Source organism: Vitis vinifera, chromosome 18, assembly GCF_030704535.1.
Source record: "Vitis vinifera cultivar Pinot Noir 40024 chromosome 18, ASM3070453v1".
NCBI classification, from domain to species: domain Eukaryota; kingdom Viridiplantae; phylum Streptophyta; class Magnoliopsida; order Vitales; family Vitaceae; genus Vitis; species Vitis vinifera.
In genome coordinates, this window is record NC_081822.1 from 33,550,505 (window position 1) to 33,577,017 (window position 26,513).

The window sequence follows — 26,513 nt, forward strand, 5'->3', positions numbered from 1 at the left end:
TTAAAAAAATCTTTAATAATTTCCTCGATTAATAGTGACTCATTCATGACATTTGAAGCATAAATGCATAATAAGTCTATCTATCCATTGAAAATGTAACAAAAATAAAGGAAATAGGAGAAGATGTGTCAAGATATATAGTTGGTCTTAAGTCAATGTTTACAAAAGTTTAATAAAAAGGTTTTCAATTTTGTGGACTTGATTCTTTAATCATTTAACATAATGGCTACATTTGGTTGGTGGGATAGAATCAAATAGGAAATATATATTCTAAAATATCATATCTCATTAGATAATAAATACATATCATAATATATGATTTCCAATGAGATATATTATATTATGCTCCTATCTAATTTGTAAAATAAATAAAAATAAAATAAAATAGAGTATATATTATTATTTAATGTTTAAAATAAAAATTATATTTTATTATAATATTTTCTATTTTAAAAAATAAGAAAAATCTACATTTAACAATATTCATGATTAAAAATATTTAAACTTTATAAATAAAATTTTCTTATATTGTGTTATTCAATATATAAAAAAAATATAACTTAATATTATTTCATAAATATTTTTTTAGTTCTTATTCTTATACACAATTATAATTTTATAATAATAAAATTTTATTTTGCAAAGTAAGTGAAAAAAAAAATAAAAAATTGATAAAATTTGTGATACATGAGATATCCATATCCTACTTCTTAACTTGGGATTAATATATCCTATAGAAATGATATAAAAATAATGGCTAATAATAAATCTATCTTATGTTTCATTAAACATAATGTAAGATCGATGAAATAATTTATTCTATCTTATCACCTACTAAACATGCGATAAGATATGATATTCCATTTCTTATCCTATTTCATACCATATCCCGTGAAGTAAACATAACCACTATTGTTATACCATTTGTGTCATAAGAAAAAAATAGATAAATCAGTAAGAGTATTTAAATTGACAATGTTTAAAATCAGAAATAAAAACTCAGAATGTAAAAAGCTTTACATAATTACTTATTTCTTGAATCCCAACCAGATAAACTGGCAACTTGAGTGAGAGCATCTCTCCAAATCTGCACCCTCTCCATATTCTCCTTGAAATTCTCTTCATGTTTAGCCAGTGCTTCTCCAATTTTCCTCTATGATTTCTGACATCTGAGGGATCCACATTGTAGAAAATTGGGTTTGCACTCCAGTATCTTCATCAGCTCCTCCAAGCACCACCTGGAAGATGTGCATAATCTTCTGACAAAACAATGATTGAAAACATGGAGTTTTCAGTAGCAGCAACAAGTGCAGGAGATATGGCTTTGTCCCTCTCAATCTTCTCCTCATCAATGAAACAGTCAATTCGTTGGGTTCGTAACTCCTGGTCGAGGTAAGCAGTGAAGTTATTGCGGGTGTCTTCTCCTCTGAAGCTCAGGAACACATCAGAGCATCTTTGAGAAGAAGAAGCAGCAGCAGCAGCCATTACTGAGCAGCAGAGAGACCAAGTCTCAAGTCTAAATTATTCTGTAGGAAAGAAAGAGTTCCACATTCATTAATACAATTCCCAAAACTCCATGAATAAAAAACGAAAGAGAGTAGGATATATCAACCACAATTGAATAATATCCTAAATTTTCTTAATCGCAAATTTAAAACAAAAAAATGGCCATAATTGAAGAATACACCCGTAAGATCTCAACAAGACAATGAGCGATAATAATAACTAAACACTGGCAAGTGAAGATGATGCTGTATGTCACGAGTTATCTTATTGAAGTTGAAGTTGAAGCCAAAGTCGAAGTTATTGAATTAGAAGTCTGTGAAAGGCTTGTTAAAGGATGCAAGAACGTGCGTTACAAATCAAGTCAAGATGATGCTTTCCATGTAATGTCAGAGTGAAAGGAGACTGGAATGACTTTAGTTTGGTTCTAAAATTATTGAGATGAAATTAAGATAACAATTTCATGAAAAATAAAACTTAAGATTAAACAAAATTAAGATAAAGATTCATTTAATTTAGGGATTAATTTGGGGACTACTTATTCACCTCCCTTTAGGCAGTTCGATTATATCCAAACTAGACATAAAAGTTCTTTCAATGCAAAACACAAATTCAAAATATTATGAACTAAGTGTACACTTGAATACACTTTTTGCATAAAAATCTTTACTTTTTATATGAAAATTACACTTTCAAAATAGGAAGTATATCCAAATAAAGTCTAACGTGTTAACTTGCTTTTAGATTTTAGATTTTTTTTTTTTTAACTTTTTTGTTAACTTCTTATATAATTCTTAAATTTTTTTACTGAATGGAAAAAGTTAAAATATTTAAGTTTTTTTTTTAATGCTAAAAATAATCTAGTGGTTTTTTTTTACTTCATAAAATATTAAAAAAGTAAACAACTTAATATTTAATATTATTAAATACTATTTAATTTTAAATTCTATTTAGAATTAAGTAAAAAAAATCATCATCTAAGTCATTTTGCCGATTAATTTTTCCAAAAATCTATGTGAAGTAAATTGATGTATAATCTTCAATATCTAACTACTAATGCATATTAAATGATTAAGCATGAGATAAACATATTTTAGAAACAATATCCTTTCTCATTTCCTCCCATTTATCACTTTCAATTGCTCTCGTAAAGAAATTTGCCTATCATCATCAAACCCAAGAGAATGAATATCATCGAACTCCAATTCACAAAATATGTTACTAGGGCTTGTATGGATTACATCTTTGACTGCAAAACAACAAATATGACAAACTTCCATACTGTTAAAACAATAAGAAGCAGGGGCATAGCAACTGAAGACCTAGAGAATGAGACAAATGTCAAGGTTCTGGCAAACTAAGCAACTTAAAATTGAGCAAGAAAGCAACCTACGGAGAAATCGAAATCCATTTGCCAAACACCTTCAGCCTCTTCTAAACCTCCAAAACTTTTACGTTAATACTACCAATGCAACCCAAAATGCTCTTAAAAGCCCACTGCAAACAAGAATTAAAATCTAGTTCCAAAAGAACAAGAAATTACTAATGTTTGAAACTGACTTCATTTGTTCATTAAACTCCTCAGTGATGATCACTTTATGTTATGCATGGCAATCTAGAAATTATGAACAAACAGGTGTCTATCTTATTGTGATCACTTTATGTTATGCATGGTATATCACTTTATGATATACCAAGAAGCCTATGAATTTTAGCCACCTCACCACTATGGTGAAATTCATGTAGATCCTCCAAGAATTAATCAAGAGGCAATTTATACATGATTTTAACCAACCACAAACATACATGATAAATATTGATTAATCACACAGAATTTCTGAAATGGCTGTTTCTAAGCAAAATCAATACCTATGGTGTTACAAAAACTTTCAATTCTTAGGTGGTGCTTTTTTTTTTTTTTTTTTGTTGAATAGTCAAAATATGTAATTTTTTCTATTAAGTTAATAATAACCTGTTGATATTAACCAACATAACAAAATTGAATCCATTGATAAAAAATTCACTTTCGTTATGGAGGTTGATATTAACAGATTACTTTTAGGTAAATAGAAAAGACAAAATATTTTTGTTTTTTTTTTATTCAGCCAAAAAACAAACACTACGATATTTTATTTTTAGGGAAGACTCGATGATAAGTGAAAGGTGAATATCAAAGATGGAGTACACCTAGAGGGAGAGAATGGGTCTTATTGACCAATTTACAAGGTCTTCCAACACAAGGTATCTAACCTTAAGATTTTAACTAATTTTACTTTTCTTTACAAATATTTTCAAACACAAAGTAGAGATCACATGCAAATATGAATACAACAACACTCCCCTAATAAATTTCAAATGCAAGTCACATGCAAATGCTTCAACACTCCCTAAGATTAATTCATAAAAACAATTATCTTTTTACCTTATTTCCAATTACTATAAGATATCATCAACCAAAATAAATAAAAAAATTATTCAAGATATCCAAAGGATAATCACACCTATTTCAACTTGTTTTTCTTCCATTCAACATATATGCCTAAGTAATCAATGATATTAAAAACTGAAAATAAATCAAAGAGTAGAATGAGAGAAAGAGACAATGACACCAAATTTTAATGTGGAAAACCTCCGAAGAGATAAAAAAACCATGGGCCTACAACCGATCAAAAATGTCTACTATGAAGAACAAAAACTGAATACAAGGTTTTACCTAGCTCAAGTCTACCAATCCTTCCTGAGCCACTTGACTGACACCTTTCAATTTCAGCTTCTCACCTTCATCTTTCGGAGCACACTTGTAGTCCACACCAAGCTTGATCTTGGCCTCTTCTTGAATCTACACAAGTAGAAAATGGGTTTTTACCCAAACCCAATAGTTTCGAAATTGAGAGATTAACGAATGAAGAATCAACCCATCTTTTTCTCAAGAAAATTCATTGAAAACAGTTTGGAAAACAATAGGAAAGTTGGATTTTCTTGGCAACCAAACATCCTAAATTAGGAAAGGAGAAGAGAACCAAAAGGGATGGTTGTTGTTGTGTCTTTCTCTACAGCACAAGAAACAATTTTAGGTTTTTAAATGAAGGAAGCCCTTAATCCAACAAATGAGATTTCATCAAGAAAGTGCAACTTGGATCGATCTGACCTGAAGTTGGATCAATCCTGGAACAGGGTATTTTGAACACTTAGTAAAAAAAAAAAGTTTCCCAAGCCTTCTTAACTCCAAAAATATTTTAAGAAAAACAACATTTAAATAATATGCTTGATTCAATTCCATCCAACTCCAACCTTAACTACATACTTTGGTTTCTTAACAAATTCAATAACTTGATCTTCATTAGGCAAGTAGTTTGAAGAAGGATTGGAAAAATTGAGTTAGGAGACATTTAGGAATTTTGTCCAAAATTGTCAACCTAGCTAAACACTTACAATAAGAAACAAACAACATATCATTAAGTAAGAAAAATAATGACATCCCCAGAAACCAAATGGTATAAATGAACAGGAACCAAGAAGATAGTGTCATTCTTGAATGGATTTGCATTCCCTTTAGGTCTATCATGGTATCAGTGGGTCCTTTGAATGTGTTACGGCTTCAGTCATGACCAGAATGAAGAAACCCAGTATGCAGCATTGAAACAGTTAGAGATCGTAAACTTAGGCTACATCTCAAGGTTGCAAGCGTCTGAGTCATTACCAGAGAAACAACTTATGCTGGGTTATCCATGGTAGAAGTCATCAAGCCTTCTCTGGAATATGGTATCTTCTCAGACTGATTGGTTGAGATCTTCAAAAAGGACATGGATGGTTGAACAGGGTTAAAAGCCTTTTTAGAAGCTATGTAGTTCATACTAAATTAATGAATCCAACGTGCAGCACAAATGTATGAGTATTCATAGGATGTTTGTGCACATATAATTATATATCAGGCTATTTTTTGCAAATCAAGCCATACAACATCTAAGCTAAGAACTTTAACCAAAACCAACACAAATTCAAGCTCAAACACAGCTTGGTTTGAATTATGTCAGGCCAAGCAACTGTGTCATGGTACCTATTCCTACTGAAAATCCTAGCCAATGTACATACCATAGGTTTAGTCCATATGAAGTTGTGGCAGCTACTCCGCCTGCCACACCAAAAGCAAACTCTATTTGAGTTCAAATCCTTCAGAGTTTTATCAAAAGTGTATGGAATGATGAATTAATATTTCCAATGAGTAACTTACCACAAAGTTGAGAGATTCACAATGGATACCAACAGAATAAAGGATGGAGACGCTAATGCCATTCTTGAATGAATTTGCTCCTTCTGTTTGGTTACTTGGTCAGGTATGCCATCTATATTCAATGAGGCTTCAGGTTAAAGACATGTATTACAACTGTCGCCAGGTTCATCCTCCAACGACAAGTGACCAGCAGGTTAACAAATATGATGAAGTAACTGGCTTCAGGGAATGAAGATTTCATCATATCGACTTGATTGTATTACTGTAGCATCCACTATTTTGCTGCATCGATTCAGTTTGAGCAGTTAGCAAATCTGAATACAAACTGAGATGTGTTCATTGATGAACTTGAAAATGTTTCTGATTATGCGCAACCTGTATGCATCTATTCCTTTTACAGATGATGTAAGCTCCAGGAATGCTCAATAAAATCAAACATTAATCAAATGCTAAACCTAGAATGGAATGGCCAGATCTATCAAGACCTAAAAATTAAATTTGAACAATTTAAACCAAGAAAAAAAACTTAATTAATAAAGCTCAGATTTGACACTTACCAAAAGTTCAAGTATCCCTCAAATTAATCATAAACATGTCTTAGACACTAAGTAAACTGTTCCAAACTATCCATTTTGTTACTTGATTTGTTTTACATAAATTCATTTTGAGCCAGCCCATTCTTAAATGAACCAGTAATAGCTAGTCTTTAACTAATTACCCAAATAGAAGTAAATCCCATTGGGCTCCTTTAGGATTGATGATATGTACTCTCCAAGAATATGCTAACTTAAATCACCAATGAAGAGACCACAAACATGAGATTAATTGGCTGCAGACCTACATCATCAATTAGCTCCTTTATATATATTAATTAATCACTTATACAATTTAAGTAAATATTAAAAGCAAAACCTATATCAAGCAGTGGAATGGCATATTCTTTTATTCATACTACAGACTCGTACGTGCTGAGAAACAACGTGACATAACAAGTGTGACATACCAGGATATGGTGTGATCCAAAACGGAGAGGCAAGAAGTAATACCATAATTGAATTGATTTGGCCTTTACCTCTATCATTGTATATGTGGGTCCTCCAAATGTGTTAGGACTTCAAGGAGGAGAGTTGAATTGTGAGGACAGATAAAAGTTGAATTAGGTTAGTGTTAGATTATTGTCATTCACCACTTCAATCCTCATTGTCCTGATTAGAGCTCCATTTCAAGCGTTTCTCTGGCTGCATCTCTGATTCTGAGTCATCACTACACCACCCACTTTCACTGGTTTCCCCATCACAAGAATTATAGTAATCAGAATTCTCTGATTCTGAGCCATCATAAGACCACCCACTTCCACTGGAATCCCCCTCATGGATTTCTTCAAGGAGAAGAGTTGAATTAGGAGGAGAGATGTATTGGATCATTGTTATATTGTTGCCATTCACCTCTTCATTCCTGTACACTAGAACAATCCCACACTTCTTAATTGCACAAACTCCTATTCGGAGTAAAATGTCAAATGAAGCCTTAATTCGAATCACTTCATCAAAATTGATAGAAGAGGGAAATTGTACACAAAGCAGCCACAAATGATCTGACTCCAACCAATCCTCCCCTTAGTAGTCTGAGGATAGACAGCATAGTGCCAAGAACTGTGATGGGAATAGAAGTTGCAGTCTGCACTAACCCAACCACTACTCCTGTGACTGAGCGGAAGTGGGAAACTATAGACTACAGAAAAAGCAAAAGCCAGGACATTGGAATTAAACCAACTTGGAGGTAGCTCTAATTCTATTTCACTACCCCGATCCAATCTGGTATTCTTCTCCCAGGAATAACAATGCTGAATGCAGCTTTTAACAACTCTGGACTACTGGTTTCTAGCTCTGGGGAAGCAGGCTCAAGTGGGGGCAACAAGGGATCCCCCCTTCAGTTTGAAGCCAGAGCTAAGTGTGGTTAATGATGTGCAATTATGTGCATTGATCTCTTCTATGCTTGATGGAAGCTCCCGCAGTGCTTTAAGTCTTTTGCAATTTTCCAACCCCAGCCATTTCAGTTGAGAAAGTTGGTTGATGCTCGAAGGCAAAGTAACAAAGTGGTTTCCGCTCAAATTTAAGGATTTCAGCGAAGATAAGAAGCCAAGATTACCAAGATGTGCGCTATCTGATATAAAGCAGTTTGTTAGGTTTAGTTTTGTTAAGGAACACAAAACTGGGAAAGGAGACAACATGAAACAAATGGAATTTGAACTCCTTGGCATCAAGTGTGAGGCAGATGGTGTTCCTTTGTCTGCACAGAGCTCCTTTAGCCATTTTAAGTTCACACAATCTGAGCAACCAGAAACATCAAAGGTTTCGAGAGATTTTAGATTATAAATGTTGCTTGGAAGACTCTTCAGCATTATGCAGTTCTTCAAACTCAGGAAATTGAGTTTGTTCAGAACTACAAGAGAAGGATGAACCTCACACAAAGATGTACAACCTTCAAGAACTAACTGTTCAAGGTTGATGACCCCAGAGAAATCAGGGGTTTCTTGTAGATATCTAGAGTGACTGAGATTCATGAATTTTAATTTTTCTAGAACCTGCCAAAAAGAAAAGTGATTTAAAAATTAACTTCCATGAATGTTTGAGTTGTAAATTCTAGTTTCTCTTCCAAATGAGACAAGTTGAGAAATATGCCTTCAACTTCTTCTGCTCCCTAACAACCAAGTATAGAGATTAATTAAAAAGCATGTAAAATGCATAAAAAAAATTATATGATCCACAAGTACTACTTTAACAAAAGTGACAGTTTTTTTATCTTATATTTGTATGTGAAAAATGAAAATTTATGTGTTTTGCTCTTACCATATTTTTTTTCAACAAATAAGAAATGTCCTCATGATTCCACAACCTGCTTCATTTGCCAGGCATTTTAGGGGACTTTTTGCGAACAACCTCTCTACCCATTTCTTGTAGCAAATCATGCATCTTTATCTTGTTATCAGAAATGGTTATGAGAGACTTATTTATGAGGGCTTTTATTCCACTAATTGGGAAAAAGTTGCAACTGTCTACAATTTTTGTAACATAATCATTGTCCTCCCACAAAAAGAAACAAGCAATATCCAAGAATATATCTTTTTCATTGTCATCAGATAATCATAACTTATTTGAAGCACTCTTTGAATCTCCATATTAGGAATTCTTTTCAGTTTATCCAATTCACCTTCCCATTCATCCTTGCTCCTACCAAACAAAAGAGAGCCTAAAACTAAGAGCTAATGGAAGACCTTGAGTATACACTAGTACGTCTTTAGATAGCTCCATAAAATCCTCTATGGGATGGTCTCGTTTAAATGCATAATGACTGAAGAGCTTCATAGCTTTATTGCCCTCTAATTTCTTGACCTTGTATGTTTCCTTTACTCCATGCATGCTTAACAAGTCTTTGTTCCTAGTTGTTATAATGATTCTACTTCCAAGACTAAATCAATCACGTTGTGGAAGCAACTTTTCTAATACTATTGAATCATTTACATCATCAAGGACAAGGACTTTTTTGGAGTAGAATCTTGCCTTTGTTGAAGTGCGTCTAGTTAAACTTAGATTTTTACATCCTAATATTTTTGAAAGAAATTTCTTGCAAGCTATCAATACCTTGTCTTTTCAAATCTTCTCCAACATTTTCAAAAAAGATGCAACCTTCAAATTGATTGAAAATTCTATCATAAATAGCTCCTGCAAGGGTTGTCTTCCCTATGCCCCCCATGCCCCAAATTCCTATCATTCAAAAATCAGTTGACTCAATGCATAATGGTGATTCCATTTCACGTATGGAAGAATCTATCCCCACTAGGTCCTCAGCATCACTTGATGGTATATGAATTATATCATTCAAAATGCCAGAGACAATTTCCTCAATAAGCATAACTTCATTCCTACCATGATTAAGAACAAAGAGTAGCAAGTTTGATAATGCATAATCCTAGACATGTGATTCACTAATTACCACAGACCCATTCCCAAACCTTGCAACTATTGAATGAATGATATTGGAAGGCAAAACAGATTAATGTTAGTCCTAATCACCATATTATATATATGGAAAATAAAATTATAAAAAGGTAATCATACATGAACTAGCACGAGCATGTGATTATTTATATGTTTGGTGTTGTAATTAATGCTTTCATGGCTATCTTATCATGGTCATTTTGATTAATTTTACATTAAAAAATAAATAAAAAATGAGCTTGTCCCATGTTAGCTCTAAGTATCTAAATCTTAGAATTCTAATTTAAAATTTTATAACAAATTCAAGAAAAAACAACTTAACACAAAAGGTCTTGTTTAACAATTTAGCTATGAAAATCTAAATTTAAATGGAGAATATTAACATGCTATCAACAGTCATAATATTTCCTTGAGCAATTTTAATAATAAGAATAATGTAAAAACAAATATTAGAAAAAAAAAAAACAGAGGAAATAAGAAGGGGACTGAGCCTAAGAAAATTACTTATTCCGTGAATCCCAACCGGATAAATTGGCAACTTGAGTGAGAGCATCCCTCCAAATCTGCACCCTCCCCATATTCTCCTTGAAATTCTCTTCATGTTTAGCCAATGCTTCTCCAAATTTTCCCATGTGTTTTCTCACATCTGAGGGATCCACGTTGTAGAAAATAGGGAGAACCCTCTGTCCCCTTGATTCTTTGCACTCTAGTATTTTCACCAGCTCCTCCAAGCACCATCGAGAAGATGCGTAGTTTTCTGACAAAACAATGATAGAAAACATGGAGTTTTCAATAGCCGCAACAAGCGCAGGGGATATGACTTGGCCTCTATCAAGCTTGTCATCATCGATGAAAGTGTTGATGCCTTTGGTGCGTAACTCCTTATAGAGATGGGCAGTGAAGTTATTGCGGGTGTCTTCTCCTCTAAAGCTCAGGAACACATCATAGCCCCGTTCGAAAGAAGAAGAAGAAGAACAAAAAGAAGAAGAAGAAATAGCCATTGCAAAGCAGTGGAGAGATGAAGTCTGAGAAACGAGTAGTGAATTCAAAGTTATCCCTTCATGAACAAATGAAACGAATACAGTTGGGAGGCTGTAATTAAAGAACAGAGCTGTGAGAAATGTGAGGAAGAGAATGGCGAATAACAGTGACAAGTGACGATGATGCAGATGCAGATGCAGATGGAATTGCAGTGAGGGAGGTGAAGACGAAAACACATTGAAGGGTCCCAGGAAAGATGCAAACCGCGTGATATTAGTGAAGTAGGATGGCATTCCATCGTTGACTTCAACCACAAAGCAAACGGCGGTATGTCGGTCTAATCATAAATTTATAACTAAAAAAAGGCCTCCACTCAATTGCCTCTCTCCCTTATCTTGTTTAACATTGCTTTTCAATAATAATGGATTATTATTATTATTATTATTAAAAAGATAAAATAACCCACACATTTGTGATTTAAATCTCTTCCATATTTTTTTTTTAAATAATTCATTTTTTACTTAAATATTTTTAATTATTTCAAATATTTATATATAGGTTTTAAAAGAAATGATTATTTATTTAAAAAAAAAGAAAAAGAAAGAGAACATTTTAGTTAAAATATGATCAAAAAACTTATTGAAGTTTAAATTTCCAAAATCAGGTTTTTAATTACTCTTTTAATTAAATAACTTTTTAATTATAATAGATGAAAATACCCCCAATTTGCAAATTTAACTCTCCATTTTTTCAACCTAAAAAATACTTATTTTTTACAAAAAAATACCTTAACCTTTTTCTTATAAAAATCATTTTTTCTTTAAAAATTGCATGTAAATAGTCAAAATGTTGAAAGGGGTTTATGTAAAAAAAAAAATTACTTTTCAAGTTCAAAAGCAAAAAAGGTTAGTTTTATATTTTGGCATCTTTTCATCTCCTTTAATCCATTAATTCTTTAAAATTTATATATAAATAATTAAAATGTTGAAGAATATTTATGTAAAAAATATATTATTTTTTTAAGTTAAAAAAATGAGAAATGTTAGATTTACAAATTTGGGATCATTTTCTCTTTTAATCAATTTGATGATAATTAATACTGAGACGAATTAGCCTGGGTGGATAGCAAAAGTAAAATGGATGCAATCCATTCAATGATCATATCAAAGTGGTTTGCTACTAACACATCTCATTTATTATACAGATAAAATGGTACAACTTGTTTAATAAATGAGTTAAATTGGATTGTATGTCAATTGATATGAATAACCTATTAATACTCTTCTAATCCATTAAACCTATTAATGTAATTATAACATTGTAAACATCACTAGTGAATTAAATTATCACTAAATTGGTCTTTAGAATGCTTATACATTAATGCTTCCAATTATAAACTTAACCACATAATACAGATTCATATATTAACATTAAGATTAACGATAAATGCACATAATTGATGCTTAATTTCTTTTTTATGATTGACAATTATATATATTCTAACATGACATGTTCGCTATTTTTGGATATACTAAACATATCAAATAAGGTATATTAATTAACCACAATCTTATTCACTACTATAAAATTCACTAATCAACCTTTGAGCGATCCTTAAATAATTTTTAATCAATGAACTTCAATATACTTATGACAAAACAAAATATATATGTATTATTATATTATCTCATAGATACGATCACATAATCATCAGTAAAGATGATAATGGGGCGGGTTTTTTCGGGTACCCGCCCCGCCCCGCCCCGCCCCGCCCCGCCCCGCCCCGCCCCATCAATTTTAATAAACGGGTTTGAGAATTTTTTTAAAACCTGGGGTGGGTTCAAGTATTACCCCGTCCCGTTCCACCTCGATTATATATAAAATTAATTTTTAAAATTAAATTAAATTAATTTTTTTAATTAATTTAATTTAATTTTTATTTTATTATTTTTAATATATAGATAATAAAAAAACATTTTTTAATAAAATAAGTTATAAAAATATAATTATTTAATTATTTATAAAATATATTTATTTTAATGTAATTAAAAATTTTATAAGAAATTTAAAAAATAAAAAATAAAATTTAAAAAAAACTTAAACAAGGCAAGGCAACCCCGGGTATGGGAATTTATCCACCCCATCCCGCCCCGTTTTATTTCTTAAATGGGACGGGGATGAGAATTATTTTGAATAAACGGGACAAGGTTGAGATGGAGTTGATATGTCTGGAACCCGCCTCGTTGTCATCCCTAATCAGGAGGAATTGAATTTTATTTAATTTAACATCTATGAAAACTTTCTAATTTGACCACTTGGGTAACTAACAAATTATTCATTCTCTCTCTCTCTCTCTCTCTCTCTCTCTCTGTGTACCTATCACAGTAAAAATAACACTACAGTAAAATAAAACAAAACTTTACAAGAAAGCTTTATGACAAAAGAAAAGACCCATTCACGTAATATATTAACACATTATATATCAATCAATTCTCTTAAGGATTTTATCGACAAATATGCACAAGGAAACCAAAAGGAGGATACGAAACAAACTTCAAAAATGATAAATAATAATATATAAAAAAAGCACATCAACAATAATTATTGAATTGTCAATTATTCAAAAGACAAAACATGCAACCAATTTGTAAAGGTACGCCAACACAATTGTAGTATTAATAAATTTAATTCTTTCATTAAAGGATTTGATATCATAAGAGAGAAACATAAAATAATATTTAGGAAAATCATAAGTTTGTAAACCATATGCTCTGATGTTATATGTTAAGGTTTTTTTAATTTAAGCAAAACAATCATAACTCTAATTCCAAAATCTTAAAACTTTGTGATTTTTCACAGATAAAATAAACAATAAAAAAAATATACTATGATCTAAAAGATTGATCTTGAAGAAAAATTCTTTGCAGAGAAGAATAAATTAGTGAAAACTTGGTTTCTGTCTCTTGACTCCTTTAGTTTGATGTACATTTCTTAATGAAAAGAAAATTGTATCAATATTGAGTAGAGAGAGGATGAAATCTAATTAGGCTTTTCTCTCCTCTACTTGTGCTCCTTCAATTCTGACTTCAATTCACAACATATAATACCAGGTCTCCCACTGCAAAACAACACAAATGAAAGAAGTTAGTATTAAATCAATATGGAGGCATTGACATGAGGACTCTATTTAGTAATTGAGAATGCATACATACAAATGATTCTAGTGATATGCAACCATGTGTCACACACCCCAAGACCCACTCCAAGGACATAACAGTTATTTCACACCTCAAACCCGAAAGCTTAAAGTGTAACCTGACCCAAACAATTATCTTGTAACTAGAAGTTACCAATTATCAAATACCTGTTCAGAGTAGCGAAACAAAATTCTAAAATCTTCAAAACTTAACTTTAAAACTAAGCATCCATCAACCAAAATTCATTATCCAAATAGATTGCAAACTCAAACAATTAAAGTGCTAACAAAAATTTTCATAATCTCCAAATTTCAACTTCAAACTATCATAAAAAATTTAAAAGTTCAATATCTAAATAGCTTCCAAAAACCAAATAATCCAAATGAACATAAACTTATAAGCTAACAATGTCCAAAAATAACATCCTAAGCAAAATCCTAATGATGACCATTCTCCGACCTAGCCATCACTCCTCGCCCGAACTAAGGGTACCTGAAAAATTATCAACAAAGGGGAATAAGCTCAAAGCCCAATAAGGAACCTTAATACAGTCCATGGATCAAATATTTCAAGTTCACTTGCAAAATAGGAGATATAATAACTAATTATTTTCATAAACCTTTGAGTCAGTTTTGCTAATACATTCAAAAATTTTAATTGTACACTTTCATTTCTGATTCAAACATTTTCATATCAAATTCAGCCAAAACTTTCAAATCATTTATTTACTCTGATAATCAAACATCAAATGGTGCTCAATTAGGTGGGACTTTTCAAATAGGTGGCTAGCTTCAAATTGTTCATTTAATGTGGGCGAAACCTAACACTACTAGTACTAGTAACCTCTAACCAAAACCTTAGAGGCTGGGGTCCAAATCAATTACATTCCCCACCAAGAAATGTAAAGGTCAACTATTATATCCCGTTGACAAGGGCCAAAAAGTCAAAAGTCAACTATTATATCCCTTTGACAAGGGCCAAACAAACCAGAGTCAAACACCTATTTCAATTTTTCAAATTTGCAAAACATAATATCTCCACATTTCTTTGTTGTAAACAAAATATAAGGTTCTAACATACTTTTCATGAAAAACATAATTGATTCATGCATAAAACGAATAATAACTCAAAACGTTTCCAAATGATGTATATAAAAATTTGTTAAAAAAAAAAAACTGCATTAATTTCCCTTGCCTCAAAAGGAGTCCTCAAAAACTTGGGAGAAAAAATAATTTTGGAAAATCTACTCTTCACCTAACAAAGTATAAGAGAAATAATCATTACTATTTATCTAAAATTATAGGTTTGACAATCCTAAAATTTTAGGTATTCAAATTAATGTTTTTAATTATGAAAGATAATTTAATCTATTCCTCTTTTAGAAAAATTAATAAATTTCTAATTCATATAAAACTTAAATTTTATTTTCAATTTATTTCTTAGGACACAACATAATTTAATTAAACTACAATTTATTCTACTAATTAAATTTTATGCTACTTATTAACTCACACTCATCATTAGTATAATAATATTCATAACTTCTATTCTCTCACTTTCAGTTTTTTTTTCCACTAAACATAAATTGTATCCCCAACAATTTTCCATTATTGCTAACATAATAATATATATACATATACATATATATATATATATATATATATATATATATATATATATATATATATATATATATATATATAACCACCAAACACAATTCGTACACATCTTCCTTTATTATTAATATTACTATTTTTTTTCTCACCATTCTTCATCTTCCACAAGCACGTATTCTTATTTTTTTTCTTTTTTCTTTTTTTTAAAAAAAACTTCTTCCAGTGCACACACGTTCTCTTTCTTTCTTTCTTTCTTTTTTTTAAAAAAAATTCATTACTTAGATCTATTCATCTAAGAATTTTGAATTTCCCTATTTTCAACAATAGAACAATCTATATTCCTAATTTCAATATTTTGACTTAAAAGTTTTAAATAAGTTAACCCTAGCCTAAATCGAAATCTTCTAGAGAATCATTTTTTTTTTTTCAAAAAGTTAAGATTTCCCAATTTCTAACAATAAAACCACCAATAACCCTAAATTTCCAATATTTTGATATTAAAACAAATTTAAAAAATTAACTAACCCTAATCGAAATTATTTTTTTTTTTAAAGAATAACTGACGTGTTCAAAACTAACTAACGAATATAATATATTAATTTAGGATTAGAATCTTACCTGGAAAAAACCTAAACTTCAACTTTGAATCTCTAACCCTTGAGCCTTACGATCTCCAATTCTCTATTTCTGGGTGATAGGGTTTTCTGAATGAAGAAGATAAGAGGAAAAGTCCAATTTATACCTAAGGCTTTTAATTGTAAAAAGACTCTTTCATTCTTAATGAATTTAATTAATTACTTAATTATTTTATAAATTACTATTTTGCCCCTAAATTAAATTTTGGGGTGTTCCACCATGTGTAAGCAAATATCACTTGTTCATGTAAGAGAGGAGTCTAATTTCAAACATTGTTGGGGGATATTTTAATTCCTGGTGTAAACAGTTGTAACTCATCTTAAGACATCTACACAAGCCAAACAACTAAACATCATAATAAGAAGGAAAAGCAGAAGAGAAACACACCACCGACCATCATCAAGGGATGTCCTTATCATGCCTGCCTTTGAAGCGTTTTTGTGGCCGCATCTCTGATTCAGAGTGATCCTCTGAGCAGGCAGTTGCAGTACTGGGTTCCTCCTCATCAGCAGTTTGGTATTCAGAATTCTCTTCTTCTAAGCCATCAACATTAGAGCAACCATTTCCATTGGGTTCCCCCTCATGGATTTCTTCAAGGACAACAGTTGACTTATTAGGAGAAAGAGGAGGAGAGAAGATGGAGTTGAATTGACTCATTGAGGGATTGTTGTGACTCAAATCTTCATTACTGTACACTAGACCAACCCCACACCTCTTAATGGCAATACCAGCATCCATGGAGAATGCTGCAAATGATACCTTGATGTGACTCCCTTGAGGGTAATTGCTCATCAACTGGTGAAATGGTAAATAAAACAGGCACACGTGATCCGACTCCAACTTTCTATCATAGTAAAGGCTACAAGTAATGATCTTAAAGGAGGAACAATCGTCAAATAAGACATCCGCAGAAAAAAAGGCCTCAGAGACTTGGGGAAAAATGACAAAACTCATAGCAAAACCCAGGAGGTTGGAATTAAACCAATTTGGAGGTAGCTTTGCTTTTACTTCACTCCCTGAGCTCTGATAACTTATCCAATCTGGTATTCTACTCCCAGGAATAAATACTTTTAATGCCGGGAAGAGTACACCCTGTAGAATGAAAATGATTAGGATGTTGAAAGATAGATATTGTTGTTTTCCTTCACTCAACATTTATTACTAAAAATATATGATATGAACTTCATTGCAAGACCTCTTTTTTAAAAATAATAAAAATAATTAAAGCAATGTCATATGGGATATAGAGAGAACTCACCATGACAGGGTCCATTTTCATGATAGGTGGAAATAGTGGCTTAAGTACTTGAAATGAGATGTCTTTCAATGATGTGCAATTTTTTGCATCCACATGATATACACTTGATGGAAGTTCTGAAAGTACTTGCAGTCTTTTACAATTTTCCAACTCCAGCCATTCTAGGTTAGAAAGTCGACTGATGGTTGAAGGCAAAGTAACAAAGTCGTTCCCACATAAATATAACTCTTTCAACGATGATAACAAGCCAAGACTGCCAAGGTTTGTTTCATCCGATAAATTGCAGTCACTTAGGTCTAGGTTTATTAAAGAGCATAAACCTGACAAAGGTTGCAATATGGAACCAATGGAATTTGAACTTCTTGGCAACAACCATAAGGTAGATGGTGGTCCTTTATATCCCTTAAACGATAATATTTTAAGGTTTCTTAAGAAAGAAAAAGAGGAGGGAAGTACTCCAATAGCAATTTCATCCGCATAAAATTCCCTCAACATTTCTAAGTTGCCAAAGTTCTCAGGAAATTCTTCAAATTTTGAGCAACCCGAAAGAATACATATTTCAAGTGATTTCAAATTACTTGTGCTACTTGGAAGACTCTTAAGTGTTTTGCAGTTTTTCAAATTCAAGAAATTGAGATTCTTCAAATCTCCAAGTGATGAGTGTACCTTACATAAAGACACACAATCTTCCAAAACTAACCGTTTGAGGTTGGTGACTCCTGATAAATTTGGAGTTTCTATCAAGTACCTGGAGTAACTGAGATCCATGAATTTTAACTTTTCAAGAACCTGCGATGAAAGAAAGTTGACTTTAAAATTGGCTTTCATAAGCATTACATACTCTCTAAAGAAAATAACATGAGCAAATCATAATCTTACCTTGACCCCTTTCCAAAGTTGTTTAATGTGACTAGAAGGCATGCTAAGCTCAACAAGATTCTTTGGATTGAAGTCATTGGGCAATGATTTGAAAGAGTATCCATACAAATATAGGCACCTCAAACCACGGTAACAAAATCTGAAGTCTTTGGAAAAGTTCACTTTACAATTCTCCTTGTTGAAGGTATCTTTGAAGTTTCGTGAAATATCATTAGATTTATAGACTTTGAGTAATCTAAGTTTATTCATCCTTAAAAAAGCTTGAGTGGTAAAGTCAAGCATCTCTTCCAAATGAGACAAGTTGAGGAATATGCCTTCAATTTTTTCATTTGCCTACAAGGCAAGAAATAGAGCAAGTGAAAAGCATGCATAGTGCATAAAAGCTTACTAAAATTTATCAACACATAACTATTGAAAGCAAAATAATTCTTGATTTCTAATCTTAATTTGTCCTACATAAAATAAATTTCATATTTTTTGCTCTTACCGTATTTTTTTTTCAATACATCATAGATATCTTCATGGAACCATAATCTGCTACGTTTACCAGGCTCTTCAAGGGATTGTTGACGAACAATTTCCCTACCCATTTCTTGTATTAAGTCATGCATCATCAACTCATTTGAAGAAATAGTTATGAGGGACTTATCAATGAGAGCTCGTATTCCACTAAGTGAGAAGAAGCCGCAACCATCTAGTATTTCCATTACATAATCTTTATCCTCTCCTTTAAAGAAACATGCAATGTCTAGAAATATATTCTTCTCCTTATCATCTAGCCCATCATAACTTACTTTAAGTACTTCTTGAATTTTCATATTAGGAGTACTTTTCAGTTTGTCTAATTGATTTCTCCATTCTTCTTTGGTCATGCTAAATAAGAAGGAACCTAAAACTTCTAGAGCCAATGGGACACCTTGAGCATAACCTATTACTTCTTTTGAAAGCTCCATGAAATCATCACAAGGAATTTTATGTTTTAATGAATAGGGTGCAAGGAACTCCGAAGCTTCGTCGTAATTAAATCTTTGAGCCTCATAATAATTGAGTACTCCATGTGAAATTAACAAACGTTGATCCCTAGTGGTTATAATAATTCTACTTCCTTGACCAAACCAATCTTGGTTTCCAACCAAGCATTTCAATATTATTGGATCATTTACATTATCAAGAACAATAAGAACCTTTTTCAAGTGGAGTCTTCTCTTTATAGATGTGAGTACCTTCATATTTAGATTTGGTTCTTCCAATAACTGAGAAGGAAACTTTTGTTGTAATCTTATTAAACCCTCCTTTGCCAAATCCTCCCCAACATTTTCAAAAAAACAGCATGCTTCAAATTGACTAGAGATTTTTCTGTAAATAGCTTTAGCAAGGGTTGTTTTCCCTATTCCGCCCATGCCCCAAATTCCTACCATTAGAAAATCGCCAGACTCCAAACATAATTGCATTTCTATTTCTTGCATGCAAGCATCTATTCCAACCAGATTTTCGGTATCACTAATGGATGTACTTAACAACTTATTCAAAACATCTGTAACGATTTCCTTGATTAGTAGAGGCTCATTCCTGCCATATTTAAAGCACAAACACATAATAAGTCAAGCTATCCATAAAAAGATAATAAAAATAAAGGAAATATGAGAAGATGTGAAGACATAGTCTTAAATCTACCCTTATAGAAGTGTACTAAAAAAGTTCTTCTATGTGTCCAGTCCTTCAATCATTAAACATATATAGTATTCTTATACTCACTATGTTGTAATAAGTAGCAAGAGCATTTAAATTGGCAATGTTAAAAATCAAAAATAGAAATAAGAGTGAAGAAGACTTCAGAAAATTACTTATTTCTTGAATCCCAACCAGATAAATTTGCAACTTGAGTGAGAGCATCCTTCCAAGTCTGCACACTCTCCATGTTCTCTGAGTTCTCTTCATGTTTAGCCAATGCTTTCCCAAATATACCCCTGTGTCTTCTCACATCCGAGGGATCCACATGGTAGAAAATTGGGAGAACCCTCTGTCTTCCGCTTTTCATGCACTCTACTATCTTCACCAATTCCTGCAAACGCCATCTAGAGGATGCATAATTTTCCGACAAAACAACTATCGAAGACATGGAGTTTTCGATAGCTGCAACCAGGGCAGGAGATATGACTTGGCCTCTCTCAAGCTTGTCATCATCAATGAAAGTGTTGATTCCTTTCTGGCACAAGGCGTGATAGAGATGGGCAGTGAAGTTATTGCGGGTGTCTTCTCCTCTGAAGCTGAGGAAGACATCATAGCGCCTTTGAGAAGAAGGAGCTGCAGAAGCCATTACCGAGCAGTAGAGAGATGAGGCTTGAGATATGAGTTCTCAAGTTTGAATTATCCTGTAGGAAAGAGAGTTTCACAATTGGTTTATATAATCCAAAAACTTCATGAACAAAACCAAAGACATTCAGACAAAATGTTAGCTCTTTGTATTATCAAAGAGAATCAAAAATCTGAAAATAGCTATAATTGAAGAATACAGCTGCGAAATCTGGAAAAGAGAATGATCAATGATAATAACTAAACACTGTGGCAAGTTAATGTAATTGAAGCCAAGTCTCCCGACAAAACTTGAAATAATTCAAGGCAAAGAAGTCGCTTATGATACAAGCAAGAAAATCCTCCCTCTGCTAAAAGAAGGGGTGAGGAGGAAAGAGCGTTTAATGAACGCAGGAAACTAAAAGTTTTGTTGACATTATTGGCTTCTTTCCTAGTGAAATGGGAAAGGTATAGCCTCTTTCCTATTAGACCGTCCAATTGTTCCTTTCTTTAATAAATTTATGAAACATTATATTGGCTATATTTTTATAAAAATAATTTTATTCTCTGTAAATAAACATTGAAATTATTCTCGTTACAAACAGATTAGCCCACTACATATGGAGATGGGTCTTTCCAAGTAAGTGGTGGGCTTACACCAAAAGGGCAAAAAAGGGTAAAGTGACAAAGCAGTGTCAATCATTAATACCAATACATATTGAATTAGTTATACTTAGTGTTTCAGTAAAATGTTTGGTCATTAAAATGATGCAAAGGTAGTAAAAAGTATGCAATCAAATGTAGAGCTGGACTTTCCTACGGTTTTGAAGCATGCATTAAGGTGAACTTGCATGTGATAAGAAACATGAATAACTTACCATGAAGTTGAGAGATTCACAATGGGGACCAACGGAATATGCCATTCTTGAATGAATTTGTTCCCTCTGTTTGGTTGCTTGGTGAGGTATGCCATCTATATTCAATGAGGCTTCAGTGCTTCTCAACTCTCTCAGCCACTTAAAGACATCTATCACAACTAGACCACCAGGTTCATACTCCAGCAACAAATGACCATCCGCTTGGCAAATATGATGAAGCAACTGGCTTCAGGGAATGAAGATCAGATCGACTTGAATTCACAAAATATATTACCAGGACTCCCATGGACTACATCCTCAAGAATCCATATTTCAGTTGCCACAAGCAGAATTTTCATTATCAATGTAGCAGCCACTATTTTGCTGTGTCGATTCAGTTTGAGCAGTTAGCAAATCTGAATACAAACTGAGATGTGTTCATTGATGGACTTGAAGATGTTTCTGGTTATGCGCAACCGTTTGTATCCCTTTTACAGTTGATGCAAGCTCCAGGAATGCTGAAAAAAATCAAACATTAATCAAATGCTAAACCTAGAATGGAATGGCCTGATCTATCAAAACCTTCCAGCTTGAAAACATTACTTAATATTATAACTTAAAGTTATTATTAATTTTGAGTATTAAGTTTAAAAAGTAAACTTATTCTTAATCTATTTTTTAATTTGATTTACCTACACTAGTGAGAATGTATTTTAGAATTATATTTCACATTTATGATTCATTTTTTATAATAAATATATTTTTTTTATTTTTACACATTTATAATAATTTAACTATGGATGTTTTATAAATAAATTTATTTCTTAAAATTAATGAAAATAAATATTAGTTGAAACCAATGAGGATAAATATTAGTTAAAATTAGCAAGGGTAAATGTGTCAATTTGCTAATTTATAATAAATTTTAAGTTAATTCTATCAAACAATCTTAATACTTAAAATAAAAAATAAGTAATAAGTTTTAAAGTAACAACTCAAAAACAATTTAATTTAAAGTTAACTTAAACTGTTAAGTAGTAGATAATTAAGTTTTACCAAACACTGATCACTTAGCATTTATTACTTAATGGATTAAGTTAACTTTAAATTAAATTATTCTTAAGTTGTTAACTTAAAACTTATAACTTATTCTTTAATTTAAATGAGAAGAGTTTTTTGATAGAGTTAACTCAAAATTTATTCTAAATTATAAAATTGACATATTTATTCTTATTAATTTAAATTAATATTTATTTTTGTTGATTTTATCTAATATTTATTTTCATTAATTTTAAATAATAAACTTATTATAAAAAATCATATTTAAAGTATTATAAATTCATAAGATAACCATAAAATATTTATTATAAAAAATGAATCATGCATATAAAATCATAATGTTAAATATAATCTCACGAGACTGGGCAAATAGGACAAAAAAAAAATTGAAATTAAGAATAAGTTAACTATTTTAACTTAAAACTTAAAGTTATAAGTTAACTATTTTAACTTATTTCTTAAAATTAAAAATAACTTTAACTTATAATATTAAGTTAGTTTAATAAATATAGTTAATCTATTTAATGATTTAATTAGTCATTAATTCATATTAAGTCATTAAATTGATTTACTAATCACCCTATAATTCTATTTAAAATTTTTCAATAAATTCAAGAGAAAAAACTCAACACAAAAGGTCTTGTTTAATAATTTAGCTATGAAAATCTAAATTTAAGAGAGAATATTAACATGCTATCAACAATCATAATATTTCCTTGAGCAATTTTAATAAAATAACAATGTAAAAACATATGTTAAACAAAAATAAATAAAAAATAAAAAAGGGACAGAGCTTAGAAAATTACTTATTCCGTGAATCCCACCCGGATAAATTGGCAACTTGAGTGAGAGCATCCTCCAAATCTGCACCCTCCCCATATTCTCCTTGAAATTCTCTTCATGCTTAGCCAATGCTTCTCCAAATTTTCCCATGTGTTTTCTCACATCAGAGGGATCCACATTGTAGAAAATAGGGAGAACCCTCTGCCCCCTGGATTCCTTGCACTCCAGTATCTTCACCAGCTCCTCCAAGCACCACCTAGAAGATGCATAGTTTTCTGACAAAACAATGATAGAAAACATGGAGTTTTTAATAGCTGCAACAAGCGCAGGGGATATGACTTGGCCTCTCTCAAGCTTGTCATCATCGCTGAAAGTATTGATACCTTTGATGCGTAACTCCTTATAGAGATGGGCAGTGAAGTTATTGCGGGTGTCTTCCCCTCTAAAGCTGAGGAAGACATCATAGCTCCGTTGGAAAAAAGAAGAAGAAGAAGAAGAAGAAGGATCAGCCATTGCGAAGCAGTAGAGAGATGAAGTCTGAGATATGAGTTGTGAATTCTAGGTTCTCCTGTAGGAAACTCATGTATCAAAGGAATACATAATGAAGAAATGAAACAAAAAGATAATAAGGTTAAATTTGATTATTTGCAAAAGAAGTTAGCCACGAGAAATGTGAGGAAGAGAATGGCGAATGACAGTGACAAGTGATGGTGATGCAGATGCAGATGGAATTGAAGCCAAGCCTCTCATCAGAATTTGCAGCGAGGGAGGAGGACAATACGTTCAAGGATCGAAGAAAAGATGCAAGCCGCGTGATATGGGAAAAGTAGGATGGCGTTTATTGACTTGAGCCACAAAGCAAGCCCCGTGATATACCGGTCCAGTTCGTATCACATCAAGGTAAAAGACTCAAAAGGTAATAAGAATTAATATAACCCGTACAATAATCATAACAAAATGGTCTAAACACATCTCATTTATCATACAAATAACACATCTCATTTACTATACAAATAAAACGATATTACTCAATTTCATAAATGAGTTACATCTGGTTTCATAAATGAGTTAAGTTAAATTCTTAAGTTCACATCTTTATTTTATCTTTTTATTTTTATTTGTCCTAATTCTTTTAACGATCTTTTTTTCTATTCTATGACTTTTATTATTATTCGATTTTCTTCATTTTAGTTATAATTTATAAGGATAAATATATCAATTTGATATTTTATAATAAATTTTAAGTTAATTTTATCAAATAACCTTAATATTTAAAATAAGAATTAAATAATAAGTTTTAAGTTCATAATTTAAGTAAAATTTAATTTAAATCATTAAATAATAAATATTAAATTTTATTAAGCAAGACTAACCAAACGCTAACATGACCTACTCATTAAAGAAGTTATATAGATTAAGACAATTCCACGAAACCTAACCTAACCTGAGAAGAGATGCAAGCCGCTCACCAATTGAGAAAATTTACTAAAGAAAATTCGACTTGAGAAAATTCACACAGAAAAAAAAAATCCTTGAGATATGTTGACTAAGGTGGCTCCAAGGAAGAAATTAGAGCTTTGCACTAGATTGGCAGGTTTGAACTCTCGATGAGAGGTCCTTGGTTGGTTCTCCTCACTCATGTGGGAGAGGAAGTTGCTTGTGGGATCTCTTTTGTCTAGACCATGAGGCGTGCTATGTGGGAGCATTTTTGTTGTTGGCCCGGATATAAAGTAAATTAATATTTTTTATACAAGAGTTACCATCATTTATATAAAATTTACTATTAGTTATATTAATAAATTAATTTTATTATATAACTTATAAATTTTCATGTAATATAGTAAAATCCCTATAAAAAATATTCTTTAAATCAAGAGAAGTTATTGTTTTAGTAGGCTTATTAATTTATTAATAAATAAATAATTTATTAATTCATCAATAAATAAATATTTATTAATTTTAAAAAAGAATCTTGTTTCTTTTGTAAGTACTCACATTATTTGTAGAAGGTAGAAAAACTCTTTAAAGAAAAAGATATTGTCTCAAAAAATTAATACGGTAGAAGATAAAAGATTTCAAATATGCTATGGTTCCGAGAAAAGATTGAATTGAGAAAAATATAATTTATACAAAATTTGTAAATATTATATTATGAATTTTTGTTTACTATTTTTTTTTTTTGGGACTTCATCGATTTTTAATTTATATTGCCTTGGGTCTTAAGGATTGATAAAAAAATTATCATCTTATGTATTTATTAAAGTTATCAATATTAGATACTATAATTCAAGTTATAAAGATCTTCTGTAGGTATTAATCCAAAAAGATTAATATATGCATATAATCTAAGATAGAAGAGAGATAGAGAGGCTCAAACCTTATGGAGGAAAGATTGATAGGCTCACAACGAGTCTATTATTTATAGGCAACCTTCTTGTTAAAAGATAAAAATTCCAAACCGAATGGATAATTATCTCCATTTTGTTTTTTATCAATATAATTTAAAAGCAAATTTTTACTTTAATGGAATCTTATCTACTTATTTATCCTCATTTTTATTTAATTCACATGCACTTCCACTGTGAATTTTAAAAAAAAAAAAAAAAATCTTAAATTCTAACATCTCCCACTCATCCACATTGAATAAATCTCTTTTTTTTTTTTCTTTTAATCTCTCATCAAGCTCTTTTCTTCATACAAAAAATGGAGCATGTGACATGACAAGAAACCGTAAAATAGGAGCCATTATGCTAAGTGTCCATCTCACTAACATAACACATCACTAAAAATAAAATATCTCATTTATATAGTTCAAGTACCTTTAGAAACCCCTCAATCAGTCACATCTCAATTAAAAATACTTAACCTCAACTTTTATATATATATATACATTTGTATTCATAATGATATCAATCACAAAGTTGACATAATTGTTCAAACTATGAGCTACAATTACAAATAGTGGTGTGTTACTAACAATCTTTCCTAACCACTCATGCCAACCCATTTAGGTTTGACCGCTTTCCTAATCCTAACATATTCCGTTGGATTGTATCAATCATGATTCTTAGGTTACATGTTAAAGTAGCGGTTTCTTGGATTTTTATAATTGTACGGTGAATTTAAAATTAATTTTTTAAAATACAGTACAATAAAAATGATTTCCAAATCTACGGCATTTTTTGTCACTTTTACAGGTGTCTCTTGAAAAGACACTTTACAT

At 31.3% G+C, this 26,513-nt stretch overlaps 3 protein-coding genes across 16 annotated transcripts; all 3 read right to left on the bottom strand.

The window, feature by feature from the left end:
* Nucleotides 1-872: 872 nt before the first annotated feature.
* On the bottom strand, nucleotides 873-11,054 carry LOC104877316 (disease resistance protein RPV1). 9 transcript variants are annotated; one of them, XR_009465059.1, is made up of 6 exons: nucleotides 10,237-11,052; nucleotides 5,735-6,016; nucleotides 5,596-5,635; nucleotides 5,204-5,293; nucleotides 4,217-4,342; nucleotides 873-1,526 (listed from the first exon to the last, which is right to left on the bottom strand). XR_009465059.1 is itself a non-coding variant. In XM_059734884.1 (2 exons), exons 1-2 carry the CDS (start codon nucleotides 11,004-11,006, stop codon nucleotides 8,377-8,379), a joined length of 828 nt encoding a protein of 275 aa, XP_059590867.1. In that variant the 5' UTR covers nucleotides 11,007-11,054; the 3' UTR covers nucleotides 8,321-8,376. The 9 variants fall into 9 exon arrangements, 2 of the variants coding, with proteins under 2 accessions (XP_059590867.1, XP_059590866.1); XR_009465063.1 differs by adding an exon at nucleotides 6,807-8,318 and having other exon boundaries at nucleotides 4,217-5,635; nucleotides 10,237-11,053; XR_009465064.1 differs by adding an exon at nucleotides 6,807-8,318 and having other exon boundaries at nucleotides 4,217-5,635; nucleotides 5,735-6,048; nucleotides 10,237-11,053.
* Nucleotides 11,055-13,619: 2,565 nt separating this feature from the next.
* LOC100265505 (disease resistance protein RPV1) lies at nucleotides 13,620-20,995 on the bottom strand. Of its 6 annotated transcripts, none has more exons than XM_059734912.1 (6): nucleotides 20,144-20,995; nucleotides 18,787-19,868; nucleotides 18,300-18,632; nucleotides 17,421-18,209; nucleotides 16,550-17,254; nucleotides 13,620-13,831 (listed from the first exon to the last, which is right to left on the bottom strand). In XM_059734912.1, the coding sequence occupies exons 3-5, from the start codon at nucleotides 18,579-18,581 to the stop codon at nucleotides 16,562-16,564; spliced, it is 1,764 nt and encodes a 587-aa protein (XP_059590895.1). In that variant the 5' UTR covers nucleotides 18,582-18,632; nucleotides 18,787-19,868; nucleotides 20,144-20,995; the 3' UTR covers nucleotides 13,620-13,831; nucleotides 16,550-16,561. The 6 variants fall into 5 exon arrangements, with proteins under 6 accessions (XP_059590896.1, XP_059590895.1, XP_059590899.1 ...); XM_059734913.1 differs by having other exon boundaries at nucleotides 16,557-17,254; XM_059734914.1 differs by lacking the exon at nucleotides 18,787-19,868.
* Nucleotides 20,996-21,886: 891 nt separating this feature from the next.
* Nucleotides 21,887-23,803, bottom strand: LOC132253173 (TMV resistance protein N-like). The gene is made up of 2 exons (XM_059734596.1): nucleotides 23,314-23,803; nucleotides 21,887-21,966 (listed from the first exon to the last, which is right to left on the bottom strand). The coding sequence occupies exons 1-2, from the start codon at nucleotides 23,801-23,803 to the stop codon at nucleotides 21,887-21,889; spliced, it is 570 nt and encodes a 189-aa protein (XP_059590579.1).
* Nucleotides 23,804-26,513: the final 2,710 nt, after the last annotated feature.

What these genes read in the sequence shown, in the direction of transcription:
- LOC104877316 (XM_059734883.1), bottom strand. Translation starts at nt 11,006, where the DNA reads ATGCCATCCTACTTCACTAATATCACGCGGTTTGCATCTTTCCTGGGA. An exon ending in GGTTGGGATTCACGGAATAA is followed by an intron (nt 9,657 to 10,236) that starts GTAATTTTCTTA and finishes TAATCATGGTAG; the next exon opens with GAATGAAGTTATGCTTATTG.
- LOC100265505 (XM_059734914.1), bottom strand. Translation starts at nt 18,581, where the DNA reads ATGCTTGACTTTACCACTCAAGCTTTTTTAAGGATGAATAAACTTAGA. An exon ending in AACTTTGGAAAGGGGTCAAG is followed by an intron (nt 18,210 to 18,299) that starts GTAAGATTATGA and finishes CTTTCATCGCAG; the next exon opens with GTTCTTGAAAAGTTAAAATT. An exon ending in TGAAAATGGACCCTGTCATG is followed by an intron (nt 17,255 to 17,420) that starts GTGAGTTCTCTC and finishes TTCATTCTACAG; the next exon opens with GGTGTACTCTTCCCGGCATT.
- LOC132253173 (XM_059734596.1), bottom strand. Translation starts at nt 23,803, where the DNA reads ATGGCTGATCCTTCTTCTTCTTCTTCTTCTTCTTTTTTCCAACGGAGC. An exon ending in GGGTGGGATTCACGGAATAA is followed by an intron (nt 21,967 to 23,313) that starts GTAATTTTCTAA and finishes GATTTTTTTCAG; the next exon opens with CATTCCTGGAGCTTGCATCA.